Source organism: Seriola aureovittata, chromosome 12 (assembly GCF_021018895.1).
Source record: "Seriola aureovittata isolate HTS-2021-v1 ecotype China chromosome 12, ASM2101889v1, whole genome shotgun sequence".
Classification (NCBI taxonomy): Eukaryota; Metazoa; Chordata; class Actinopteri; order Carangiformes; family Carangidae; genus Seriola; species Seriola aureovittata.
This window is the reverse complement of record NC_079375.1, coordinates 14789018-14802594: the sequence shown is the minus strand read 5'-3', so window position 1 is coordinate 14802594 and position 13577 is coordinate 14789018. Positions and strand designations below refer to the sequence as shown.

Sequence of the window (13577 nt, the reverse complement as noted above, 5' to 3'; positions counted from 1 at the left end):
GCAGTGCAGAATAAAGGAGTACAGAATATATTTCCTCCCATTTAACTAAAAGAAAGAAAACACATTACTCTTGTTCTGATCAGGCAATTCACATAAAGAACAAACAATTTAGCATTTTTTTGCATGAAAACATCTGCAATTTAAGTTTGTTCTCTGCAAAATCATGGGTCAGAATCTCAACTTCAAATCGGTGAACTTCTCATATTTGTTGTGCACAGTTTACACTTGTAGCTTGATTTAGTGTTTTGTTCATTTTGGACCTCTTTAAAATCCTGCATCTCATGTAATGCTTAGATTTATTAGCCAGTGCTGACAGGTTAATGAGGGAACAGGGCAGACCTGGCCCAGACCTGGTTTGTTTGATGGGTTGTATGTTTCACAAGGAGGATGTTGACCCCAGTCATCCATGGACCTTTCAGCTAGTTCTCAGAATAAAGTCAATGGAAGTTAATGTGTGATCAGTGAGCCATCGGGGTGCACTCCACCGATTTTTACACAGCATGTGAAAACAGTTATGTAACATCTTCTATGGCTCTGGAAAAGCTTTTTTAAGTTTAAAAAAATTGCCTGAACTGTAGAGAAACACGTTTGTGAATGGACAAACTGAATCATCAGACTGTCTGGTAAAATCTATTTAAGGATTCTAACTTCCTGCAGAAATATCTGTAGCTATAAATAAAACAGGATCACTCAAAGCCAAAAACCTATGACAGAGATGCATTTTGAGACATTTTTAATGAATCTTTGTATTTTTCCCATTAGATCTTAGTGCTGCGTTTGACACCATCAATCACAAGATTTTATTACATTGACTGGAACATCTCATTGGCATTAAAGGAACTGTGCTAGGCTGGTTTAAATCATATTCATCAGATAGATTCCAGTTTGTTCATGTTAACAATGACTCTTCCGTGCGCACAAAATATAGTCATGGAGTTCCACAGGGTTCTGTGCTAGGACCGATACTTTTCACCCTCTATATGCTTCCTTTAGATAATATTGTAAGGAAGCACCACATAAATTTCCATTGCTACGCAGATACACCGAGCTATATTTATCCATGAGATGAAACTAAACAGGTGGTCAAACTTCAGGCATGTCGCATTTTTTACTTCTAAATTCATACAAACAACAACATCCTGTTTCAAAATACTGTTAAAAAGGTAGTTCATGCATGTGTTACCTCTAGACTGGACTACTGTAATTGTTAATTATCAGGCAGTCCCAGTAACTCAGTGAAATGCCTCCAGCTGATTCAAAATGCTGACAGGAACTAGGAAAAGAGATAACATCTCTCCTGTCTTTGCATCTCTGCATTGGCTCCCTATAAAATCCAGAATAGAGTCTAAGATCTTCCTCCTCACCTATAGAGCAATTAATGGTGCAACGTCGTATCTTTAAAAGCTCATAGTACCTTATTATCTCAATAAAACATTCCACTCTATAAATGCAGGCGTACTTGTGGTTCCTAGAGTTCCTAAGAATAGAATGGGAGGCAGGGCCTTCAGTTATCAGGTTCGGCTCCCGTGGAACCAGTGGAACCAGTGGAACCAGTGGAACCAGCTCCCAGTTTGGGTTTGGGAGGCAGACTTTGGTAAGGCTTATAGTTAAGGCTGCCTCAGGTGAGTCCTGAACCATCCCTTAGTTGAGCTGCTATAGACCTAGACTGCTGGGGGTACTCCCATGATGCACTGAGCCCTTCTTTTCTCTCTCTCTCTCTCTCTCTCTCTCTCAGGTACTATGCTTAGTAAGGTACTTTAACTGAAGCAAAATATCTACCATCTACACCAATGTATAAGTGTGGTAGTAACTCACCATTGCTCTCACATGTGCAATAGCATCATAACATTGTGAGTAGCACAGACCAGCAGTGTCTGTATTTCCTGATTAACTAGGCAGATGTGTTTGTTTTAAGCAACTGTCTTTTCAAAGGCCCTGATCAAGAGTGTTACCATCATGTGTGGGTATCGAGATAAATCATCATGGGCTGACCATTGTGTCACGGCTAAAACTCCTACAATTATACTCCCTTTGTCAAATGCAAAGTACATGACAGTGCCTTGACAACACTCCCTTCTTACACATTTGTGTGTACATTACAAAATAGACTAAGTAAGCGTGTATATCCAATCTATAATGCTTTGTTAACCCTCTGCTCTGCACGTTTCAGGAAAACAATCATTGATGATAAGCTTATCTGCTCCTATTTAGCACAGTCAGGATGGCCTTGTGGACTGTAATATCAGTCAGACATGCAGTCAAACACAAGAGTTCCTGTGGTATTTCAGGAAGCTGGATTACACAGTTAAGATTATTTGAAATTGATGAATGGCATGCTTAAATATTGATGTTTACTGTGGGAACACGAACTCAAACTCTGACTTTATATCCAGGTAATTTTATTTCCTGGAATTCAAGATCTTTAGCTTTAAAAAACACAAAGCTCATTTGTAAATTCACACAACCAGTGCTTTTGTCTGGTGCCTCCATCAGGAATTCCCATCCTATGAACAGAAAGAGTGCAGGAGAAACAAAAAGTAACCGTGGCTTGTTTTTGTATAAATAATGCATGTAGTGAATGTCAACTGTAATTTTATTGACTTGCTAACTGTGTTATCAGGACGTGTCATTACACTAACACTGCTGAGTGAAGTGTCAGCATAGACTGACACGGAGAGTTCAGGATAATTGCCCAGTAAAATAATTAAAATAGTTTTTAATCAATCACAAATGAATGATACAGTCGTTCCTGCAGTGAAACACTCAAGGAGGTGAATAAACAGGTGTAAATGGAGGAGACCGGTCAGGTCATGAGCTTTGGAGGACCCTGTGGACAACTGATAGACAGGTGAGGAAAAACAATGTCTGAACTGTCAAACACATGTTAACTGGAATATGAAAAAGAGTCAAATTAGATGAAACAATGTCAGTAAACTACACCCATAACACTTGTATTCAGTCAGAAAATGTGCTCCTTGTTACAGATTATTGTCATCAGTTAATATTGGCAAACTTCACTATTTGTTTTCAGCCTTTAAAATGAAATGAAATACTAATTATCATTGCAGTAAACATGCTGAGGCAACTAAGAATGCATGAAATCAAGAACTGTATTAAATCCTGATAGCCTGCATTCTACCTAGTGACAGTTTGTGTCACTAAAACTTATGTGATACAAAAAGAGGTTTACATCTACTCAGTGCCTGGGTTTATCTATTTATTTAAAAGTGGACTGACTCAGGTCAGGGTTACATACTCTGCAATGAGTCAGCAAAAAAAAAAAAGGCATTTTATGGAACATCTACTTTATGGGCATCTGATCAACATTCAACTGTCCAAATAAAAAGTTGAGAAATCTGCTGATTCCCCTTTTTTTTAAAACATTTTGAAGGATTGTGCAGCTTTGATACTTTAAATATACTTTTATAATATATTCCTGTTTCCAATCCCAACGGCCCTAGAATAACTATAACTATAATACTGCTTATACTCCCTCTCTATAAGTTATCTATGCTTCCTACCAATTACAAGGTAACAGAACCTTGTGATTAAATATTATTAACATGTATTTTAGATTCAAACATTTTAATTAAAGGATAACATAGGTTTTCACTATTTAGCTGTACAGCACACACTAATAAATGTCTGCATAGTATATTATTCATACTCCCGTTGCACTATTTTTCACATAATTTCCTCTCTAACTGAATCCATTTTCTTCATGGTAACAGGAAAACTTAGCCCCAGCAGTATTTGCAGTGACTCACCTCAATGTCAGGTTTACCAGCTGACAGCAAAGAACTCACATGAATAAACTCAAGAGCAGCCAAATCCTCAATCTGGAGGCAAGATCAAAAGCAGTGTCTAATTTATGTGCCTCTGATTTTTATACCTTTTTTTTTTTTCACAGCATCAAAAAAAAGGTTCACTTAAGATTTAAATGAAAATACTTGCTTTACAGGGCAAAAAGAAAAAAAGCAATAATTCCATACAGATTCCATATAGTCACTGATTATACCTTCATCTGGATCCCCGCTGCATCTCAGTTATTACTGATTCATTACTATCTGTATTATAGTTTACTTCAACTACTGTTAACTCTGTTAAATCCCATTGGCTTTAAAAAAGGTCTATAGTGTAAGGTAAGTGTTAGGATACAGACAGATAAAAAAAATCACAAATATAAAATAGTACAAAGAAAACCGTGTACTGACCAAGGTAAAAGGCTGTAGTGAACAATAAAAAATATTTGGAAACATCTTTCCCGTCATGACTTACAAAGACTTTGGATTTGGACCCAGGATGGAACAGTCCTCTGATTACCACACACAGCTGTGCCTAATAAAAATATTTTATCAGTAAGCCTACTTCACTAAACTTAAGCCTGAATTGTAATTTATTCTTCTATTCTTAATTCCACCTATATTAAATTGGCTTCTTGATACCAGCCACACAAACCCCTCCTCTTATCTTAAAGCATCAGGACATTGTCCTCAAAACCGAAATCCATCCACTCATCTAGTATCACGTCCTGGATCTTCCCAACTTGCACCACCAAAGGCAGCTCAAAAAAACCCCATGAAATCTATTGTGAAAGTTATAGGCTGATATTTCAATATTTGGCAAATGACAATAAAGGAGGAGGTGTTATTAGTTCGATTTACAAATCAACATGAACCTTAGCTCTTGTGTTGAGTAATATTGACTCTGTAAACACGACTCTTATGAGAGTCAGACACACTGCAGCTTCTCTAATACTTTGATAAATAAAATATTTTAAATACTACAATACTCAATGCCCCCAAAACTGCATTTAACTGTCTTGATAAGATGGATACAGTACTAGGCCTCATTATCAAATCAAGTAATCTTAGGATAAGGATGTTACACAATTGTAGAGCACCTAGCTTTTGCTGAAAAAAGGGTAACTAAGTACATTTAATCAAGTTCTGTGCATCAGTACAATTTTGAACTATTTGGGTTTTCATTTTCTACTTCTTCACACTTCTTTCAGAGGGAAATGTGCTTCTTACTGTGCTACCTGACAGCTATAGTTACTCGTAATGTTGTAGATTTTGATTTACTTAATGATCAAAACTATACTATAAACACAGTTATAATTGAAACTATCTAAACTATCCAAAACTGTATAGTTAAGATAAGCTCCAACTGCAAGAGTGAAATGTATACTCAACATTAATGAAGTATTAGGCTAATAACAATACATTAATGTGATGGAGTCATTCTGTTCCACTATGAGTCCTTTCACCTTTGATACTTGAAGTAAGCTATATTTTGCAGATAGTAGACTATTGTACTTTTACTACAATAAGATAATAAAGGACATTTACTTGGAGTATTTTTACATTGTGGTGGCCCATTGCTACTTTTACTTAAGTGAAGGATCTGAAAACTTCTTCCACCATGCATTGTGTTTGCAGTGGCAGATTGCTTGGCTGACTTTACTGCATAAGCAAAATTGAACTATTCATAATTTGGATCCTGTCATCGTGTTACCTTTTCACTTAAATTAGCGTAATTCTTGTTTTTTGATCCGCGGCATACTGTTTTCTTTACCTCTGGCTGATTTCAGATAGTGCAAACAATGATTAAATAGTTTCAAAGGAGATAGTCTGTGACTTTCCATTATGAGGAAATATCGGATATGTACTCCATGTGTATTCCCTGTCATCGCATGTGCACACGAAAGTACACACGCGCAGGCACACATTAGGACACCTGAGCAAACTGTGGCATTTTATCTTTTCTTTTTTTTTTTTTTCAGTCAGGTTTTGCTATAAAAGCCCGAGCTTTCTCTCTGTCACTCTGCTCTACTGACCTGGAGACCCCGGTGTCCAACATGAAGCTTCTCCTCCTTGTCGCGCTGCTCGGATGCATCGGTAAAGACATTTTATTTTACACATTCAATCACAGATTTACTGAACGCCCTGTTTATCCGCATTGTTATTTATCCATGTGCATTCACAGCCGCTGTGTTCGCGGCCCCCGCTGAGAAGGTGAAATGGTGCGTCAAGTCGGAGCAAGAATATCGGAAATGTTTGGATCTTGCTGCTGCGGCCCCTGCCTTCTCCTGCGTGAGGAAAGAAAACACCATCGACTGTATCACTGCGATTAAGGTCAGAAAATTCACATTATCCAGAACATACGTTTCCTTAGATGTGTTCAGTAAATAATAGTATGTAAAAGAAATGTCTTCGTAGTTCTGCCTTCAGTGTTAACATGTGATTTCATCTTTTCGCCTGCTAAAATGGCCGAGCTGTTAAAATGTAAAATTTAGATTTGTAAGCAGCAAGACCACAATAATGATTAATAATAAAATAAAATTTTACATTTACTGTATGTACTGTAGCACTTAATTTCATGTAAAAGTTCTGAGTCAAAATCGTGCTTACTTAACAATACAGAAGTAAAGGGCCTACAGAATGTTCTTCAAAGTAAAAGTACTCATGATGCAGGACTGTATCAATATTATATGTGATTAGGCTATTGTTATTGTTAATACATTAATGTGTAAGTAGCATCTCAATGTTACTTTATATATTGTTTGGTAGGTTAGTCCATAATAATGGATCATTTCATTATCAGACAAATGTAGTGGAGTAATAAGTGAGATATTATCCACTCAAATGTAATGAAGCAGAATTATGAAGCAATCAAGTAAAATACAAGGGCTTCAATATAGTGAATAATAATATAGTATAAGTGCTGTACCTCCAGTCCAAGTTAAAGTCCTGCATTCAAAACCAGACTTAAGTAAAGACACAAGTATCATCAGCAAAATATATATAAAATTGTTAAGTATCAAAATTATAAATATTCATCATAGAACAGCTCCTTTCAGAATGTTTTAGTGTATTATAATTTGTATTGCTCTTATTGATGCATGATATATTTGCTTTACTGTATAATGCATACTGATGAGAAGATGTATCTGTAACTTCTTGTATGCAAAATAACTATTACAACTGTAAAATATATTCCTCTATGAAATGTAGTAAAGTAGAAGTGTAAAGTAATCTAAAAGTTTAGTTTGCAAGCAAAGTAGCTACACGCATGTCTCAACGGTGTACAAAAGTGAGACGACTGATACATTTCCAGTGTATTTAATTACCAATGAAATATCCTTTGGAGTGCGCAAACATCATGCTGCCGGATCTGTGTTTTTCTAACAGGCTGGTGAGGCAGATGCCATCACTTTGGATGGAGGGGACATCTACACAGCTGGACTGACCAACTACAACCTGCATCCTATTATTGCTGAGGACTACGGCCCCAGTATGTTTACTAATCAGCTGTGTTTGCTGGTGAACTAAGCACGAGGAAGAAGGCTGTTTAGCATTTTATATGAGCGACATGGTGTAATGTTTTGCTCACAATTGTTCTGTGTACATCTAGCTTCAGACACCTGCTACTACGCTGTTGCTGTGGTGAAGAAGGACACAGGATTCGGTTTCCACGACCTCAGAGGGAAGAAAACTTGTCACACCGGGTTGGGGAAATCTGCAGGCTGGAACATTCCCGTAGGAACTATGATCTCCATGGGTATACTTCCCTGGGGAGGCATTGACGACAAACCAGTGGAGGAAGGTGAGTCAGATGTTTCCTCAAGAAGATACACGTCACAATTGATCACAGTGTCGAATATGTGCATTGAATATTTCGTAGGTTAGACCATCAAAAATAACGGTGACAGTTTTGGTGTACTTTTAGATGAACTGTGGAGCCCTAACATGTTATATCGGTTCAATGTGATGAATCCATACCACACTGATATAGTGTTTATACAGAGGTTACAGGAAGTAACAGGTAGTTACTAAACTCAAAACTACTAAAGGCAAGAAAGAGACCATCACTACCATCCATGCAAGGCAAGAAACCCCATTCGGCAGCAGAGAAAATGTACATATAGCACCTTTAACGCAAAGGAAAATAAATGGAGGACAGAAGATTCTGCATTGGTGCATTGCAGGGAACGAAAAATAAAATGCTTAGTATTTATAAAATCACTGCTTTCTGTTTTGCAGCGGTGAGCGAATTTTTCCTGAAAAGCTGTGTCCCAGGGGCAACAAGGCCAAAACTTTGCGAGCTGTGCAAGGGAGACTGCTCCAGGTCCCACAAGGAGCCTTACTATGATTACGACGGTGCCTTCCAGTTAGTATGAGTCTTTTTTTGATCTTTCTCAGCTCTACCATGATTTTTACTGCCCCTTATCTACCTGTCCATTATCCCTCTCTAAATACAGTAGCCACTCACGCCTCAGTCTGTAATCCTGATTTGATGCTTTCTTAAATCCATTTCTCTCTGTGGAAATACACTATACTGCTGATGATGATTAAACCTCTTATGTTGATGCAACTGTGGATTGGTCTATTTAACAGGTGTCTGGTGGAGGACAAAGGAGAAGTGGCTTTTGTGAAGCACCTCACTGTCCCTGGTCAGTATCATCTCCTCTCATATGTAATGATTTATTGAAAAAAAATTGAAAAAAGTTTGTATTGACTACAAGTGGATATTGTACTGCCATGAATGTCAAATTTCTGTCCATGTACATAAATCAATACATTACATTTTGTGGCTGTTTCACAAACTGCAGCGGGTTAATCTCAATGATTTTTTGATGCAGCAGTGAATATATGTTTTTTTAGATATCTGTCCCTCCCTGACTTTCCTTATATTCTTGTCTTTCTAATTACTTTGTCAAATGAATGTTCGTGCTATATGAAGCTCTGTTTTACTTTTAAATCACACTTGATTTTAAAATCACAGTCAAGATTCTCACTCCATAACTGATATAATACTTGTGGGTCTGCCCAATATGTCAATATGAAAAAATACACCTTTGCTAAACCAACCAATGTTTTTAAATCATGGCTGTGAAACACTTTCAGAATCTGAAAAGGCCAACTATGAGCTGCTGTGCAAGGATAACACCAGAGCACCTATCAGCAGTTATAAAACCTGCAACCTGGCCAGAGTACCAGCTCATGCTGTTGTCACCCGCAAAGACCCACAGCTGGCTGAATTAATCTGGACAAGCCTGCAAGCAGTACAGGTAAAGCACGCTACAGCAGCAAGAGTGAGCAGTAGAGTTGACTGCCTGATAAGATAGAAGTGGGAGAGCATAATGATTCATGTAAACATCTAGCTTGTGTTTGGTGGTTTTCCTAATGGATTGGCTTACTATGTGTCTTTTCAGGGCTTTAAACTTTTCTCATCTGAAGCCTACGCACCTGCCAAGAACCTGATGTTCAAGGACTCAGCAGAAAAGCTGGTGCGTCTGCCCCCGAACATAGACTCCTTCCTGTATCTGGGTGCTGAATACATGAGCATCGTTCGTTCCCTGAAGAAAGGTACGGTAAACATGAGCAGATAAAACACAGGTTAAGATACAAACCATCACACAAACACATTTGTTGAGAGCAGCCAGTGGCTTATGGTTATATGTAACTTCACTTTCCAGAGCAGACCCCAGGCACTTCATCCAGTGCCATTAAATGGTGCGCTGTGGGCCACGCTGAGACCTCCAAGTGTGACCAGTGGACCATCAACAGTGTGGGTGATGACGGCTCTGCCATCGAATGCCAGAATGCCCCCTCAGTTGAAGAGTGTCTGAAAAAGATTATGGTAAAACAGTCTTGGCTTAAATATGGAAACGGTTACTAACTTGATAATTTTTTGCTCCATTTTATGGCATTTGTTTCTGATCATCTGTTGCTTAAATCACCCTGCAGCGTAAAGAGGCTGACGCAATGGCAGTAGATGGAGGACAGGTGTACACAGCTGGGAAGTGTGGTCTGGTTCCTGTTATGGTGGAGCAGTATGATCAAGGTACAATGCCTAGATAGCACAGAAATCATCACATACAATCCTGTGTTTTTATTCTACCTTTTTTTAACCTGAGTAATATTTGTCTATTTGTCTCTCTCCACAGGGCAGTGCGGCAACAATGACGGTAATAAACCTGTCTGTTTCTGTTGTTTCTATATATAATATATATATATATATACATACATATATATTAATTCATAAAACAGTTGGATTTAAAAAAAAATTGCAAGTGAACAAACTGAACACTGCATGATTTCCCTGTAACAGATATTAAAATTATATAGTTCTGTCTAGGAAATTATTTGTAAATTACAGTAAAATAAAGCATTACCCATCTAATCTTATATAACAATACTCATGCATCACCCTTTTCAAATTATATTAACTATAACTAATAATAATATGGTTGGTACTTATCTGATCCATCTCTCTCTATACTTTCATTCTTGTAGCTGGAGCCTCCTCTTACTATGCTGTTGCTGTGGTAAAGAAAAGTTCAGGGGTGACCTGGGACACCCTGCAGGGCAAGAGGTCTTGCCACACAGGCATCGGCAGAACTGCAGGCTGGAACATTCCCATGGGTCACATCCACAAAAGGACCAATGACTGTGACTTCTGTAAGTAACCATGTGCTTATCTAAGCAAAGCACCTACTGTGACAATTAGGCTAATTCTTCCACTAAAAATGTATTTTTAATACGTTGTGAGAAAAAAAGAGTGGCGCCCAGATTATAGTTCCTATCAACATTTCAAAAAAATGTTTTATTCAACACAAAATGCTCACATATTTAATATATTTAGTCATACAATGTCCACTTGGGGCAACTAAACTCATGAAAATCACAGTCTCCCAAACTTTAACAAGTGTTATTGTAGCTTCAGCCTAATCTAAAATCAAAATCATGTGCTCTATAAGAACAGCATCCAACCCGGCCACCTCCTGCAACTTCTGTGCTCCAGCACATCATAACACTGGAAATCAACATTGTCAATGAATGTAATCCAAACAGCAATTATATTTCCACCAAAACGTATTTAGCGAAACCATTTAATAGTTCATAAATGTAATTGTTGAGAGCCGCGACTGCTTTTTGCACACCTCTAATTTCAACACCAACACACTGTTTCTCTTCCTCTCCTCAGCAAAGTTCTTCACAAGCGGCTGTGCCCCCGGAGCAGATCCCACTTCTTCATTCTGTAATCAGTGTGTCGGCAGCCGCAGAGCTGTCGGTGATGAGTACAAGTGCAAAGCAAGTGCTGAAGAGCAGTACTACGGCTACGCTGGAGCCTTTAGGTAGGAAGCAATAGTACAGTTGTTCTGTGCAGAGTTTTACGTGCATGTATGTTAAAGCACTAGTTTGATAGTTTATGAAATATACAGATTAACTTTCTTTCTGAGTTTTGGAAAAGATTGATATCACTCTTGTGTCTGAGTGCTGAATATAGCTTGAACCAGGAGGTTGTAAGCATTGCTACATTGTATAAGTGAGCTATAGAGGTGCTAATACGCTTACATTTAAAATTTTGGTGAGAGTCAGGCTAGTTGTTTTCCCCCCTGCTTTATTCTCTATGCTCAGATGACAGCCTCCCAAATCCAGCTCTGTACGAACACACAGACATGACAGTAGTATTACTATTGCTATTGTTCTTGGCAACAAAGCAACTAAACATGTTCCAAAAATGTCAAATTTTCCTTTAATTACTCTGGTTATGTTTTGCGTGTCATCACAGGTGTCTCGTGGAGAATTCCGGTGATGTTGCCTTCATCAAACACACAATCGTTGGCGAAAACAGTGATGGTAAGAGACTGACACTGACATATTGTCTCATCTATGACAGTGTTGTTTCCTGTAAAACTACAACAGTCTTTCATCCCACCTCTTCTTGTCAAAGGTAATGGTCCAGCATGGGCTAGTGGTGTGAATTCTGCTGACTACCAGCTGATCTGCCCTGGTAAGCCTCCAGTGCCAGTCTCTGATTTCCTCTCATGCAACTTGGCTAAAGTGCCCGCCCACGCTGTGGTGACTCGTCCAGAGAGCCGCAGCGAGGTGATCCGCGTTCTCCAGGACCAGCAGGTCAGTGATGAATTTTTAGGTCACTTTTAGTTTTTGGTTGTTTGCATTAAAAAAAAAACACATTAAAAGGGCTACAATTAGAAAGTCAATACATTTTGGAGAGGATTATTTTTTCCCCTTTTAGATTTGTAGGAGAATTTTGCTGTTTTTGCAGAGGCAAGTTAGTTAGGGCAACAAAGTTATTGGTGAATGAACTGCACTTACATAGTACATTTCTAGTCTTATCAACCACTCAAAGTGTTTTATACTACAAGCCACATTCACTCAAACGTACAGCACATTTTCTATCACTCACACACCAGTGATACATTGTGGGCTGTTTGGGGTACAGTATCTTAGCACTGTATCAACTTAGCACTAAGTTTCTAGTGCTAACATAGAATAAAATTATTTTGTCAGATACGTTAAAACCACTACACTCGGATATAGTTTTTTTTTTAAATTTTACAGGTATTGCCTTAACTTTCAGCATTTAGCCCTAAGCCCCATGTTGATTTCTGACGATGTAGAAATGTCAATTTTAACAAAAAAATTAATAGCTGTGTTTAAAATCAAAATTTTGTTCTTTATTTATAGGCCAAGTTTGGAATCAGTGGCAGTGATGCCTCTTTCAGAATTTTCCACTCAGAAGGCGGAAAGAACCTGCTCTTCAAGGACTCCACTAAATGTCTCCAGGAGATTCCGTCTGGATCGAACTATGAACAGTTTTTGGGAGTCGAGTACATGAACGCCATGAGTTCACTCAGACAGTGCAGTGAAACCACTCCAGGTTTGTATTACTGCGGGTTGAATAAAGATGATTAGGACAGTAATTTAACAGATTAACAATCAAAGTGTGTCCTTGTAGCCTAGACACATCACACACACCATAAAAGTAAGTTTCTGCTCTGCTTTCTCATGTCACTTTTTTTTCTATTTTTCTCTTCCCAACAGATCTGGAGAAATCTTGCACTTTCCATTCCTGTCAGCAAAAAAACTAGTGGTGACCATGGACCATGTGATGCCTCGGATGGCTCACAGTGATTCGAGCACCTTACCCACACTTCCCACACTCGACCCAAAATTTGCATTGAGTATTTTCTTACTGATCCTGTTGTAGACCTGTTTTTAGAAGAACAAACAGATGCATTGCACTATCACAACCCACAAATCAACTTGTATGTGACCAGTCATGTCCACATGCAGCTATTTTCATGCTGTTGAAACAAAATGCTACACTGTCTTTGTTACTAGATCAACTATGATTTGTTACCACTTTTCTCAAATAAAGCTGATATAATGCTGATTTGTGGTGAGAGTATGCTTTGTTTTTTGTAATTTGTGTAATGCCTCAAGCATTTATCTTAAATATATACCAGCCCTCTTCAGTCTGCACCTTCAGCTGCATTTCCACAGACTGTTGAAGCGATTAAATAATAAATAAATAAACATCTTCTTGGGATAATCTGTTTGAGTGGGCTGCACAAATGATTTTGGACACAGTGCTTTTTGTGTGCTCTGAAAAGCCTCCAAAAAAAAATCTCCTTCCAATTCAAAATCTATTAACAGAGAAATTTCACAGTACATGGACCAAATCCAAATCAATTATTAGGCAAACAGAGAAACCCATTCTCATTGGCTGAGGCTGCTTGCATGGCTGGATTAACCCGCTAG

The 13577-nt window shown here is 38.2% G+C and overlaps 1 protein-coding gene across 1 annotated transcript; it reads left to right on the top strand.

Annotated features, from left to right (window-relative positions):
- The first annotated feature begins 5768 nt into the window (after nt 1-5768).
- Nucleotides 5769-13209, top strand: tfa (transferrin-a). The gene is made up of 17 exons (XM_056390727.1): nt 5769-5900; nt 5989-6137; nt 7194-7296; nt 7417-7608; nt 8046-8172; nt 8400-8455; nt 8910-9073; nt 9218-9371; nt 9482-9645; nt 9753-9849; nt 9953-9973; nt 10302-10466; nt 10993-11143; nt 11581-11648; nt 11743-11924; nt 12501-12693; nt 12858-13209. Exons 1-17 carry the CDS (start codon nt 5861-5863, stop codon nt 12902-12904), a joined length of 2073 nt encoding a protein of 690 aa, XP_056246702.1. The 5' UTR covers nt 5769-5860; the 3' UTR covers nt 12905-13209.
- The last annotated feature ends 368 nt before the right edge of the window (nt 13210-13577 follow it).

Bases quoted from the DNA above. Each gene is read 5' to 3' on its own strand.
- tfa (XM_056390727.1), top strand. From the start codon at position 5,861: ATGAAGCTTCTCCTCCTTGTCGCGCTGCTCGGATGCATCG. The intron at 6,138-7,193 runs GTCAGAAAATTC...TTTTTCTAACAG, and splicing joins ACTGTATCACTGCGATTAAG to GCTGGTGAGGCAGATGCCAT. The intron at 12,694-12,857 runs GTTTGTATTACT...TCTTCCCAACAG, and splicing joins GTGCAGTGAAACCACTCCAG to ATCTGGAGAAATCTTGCACT.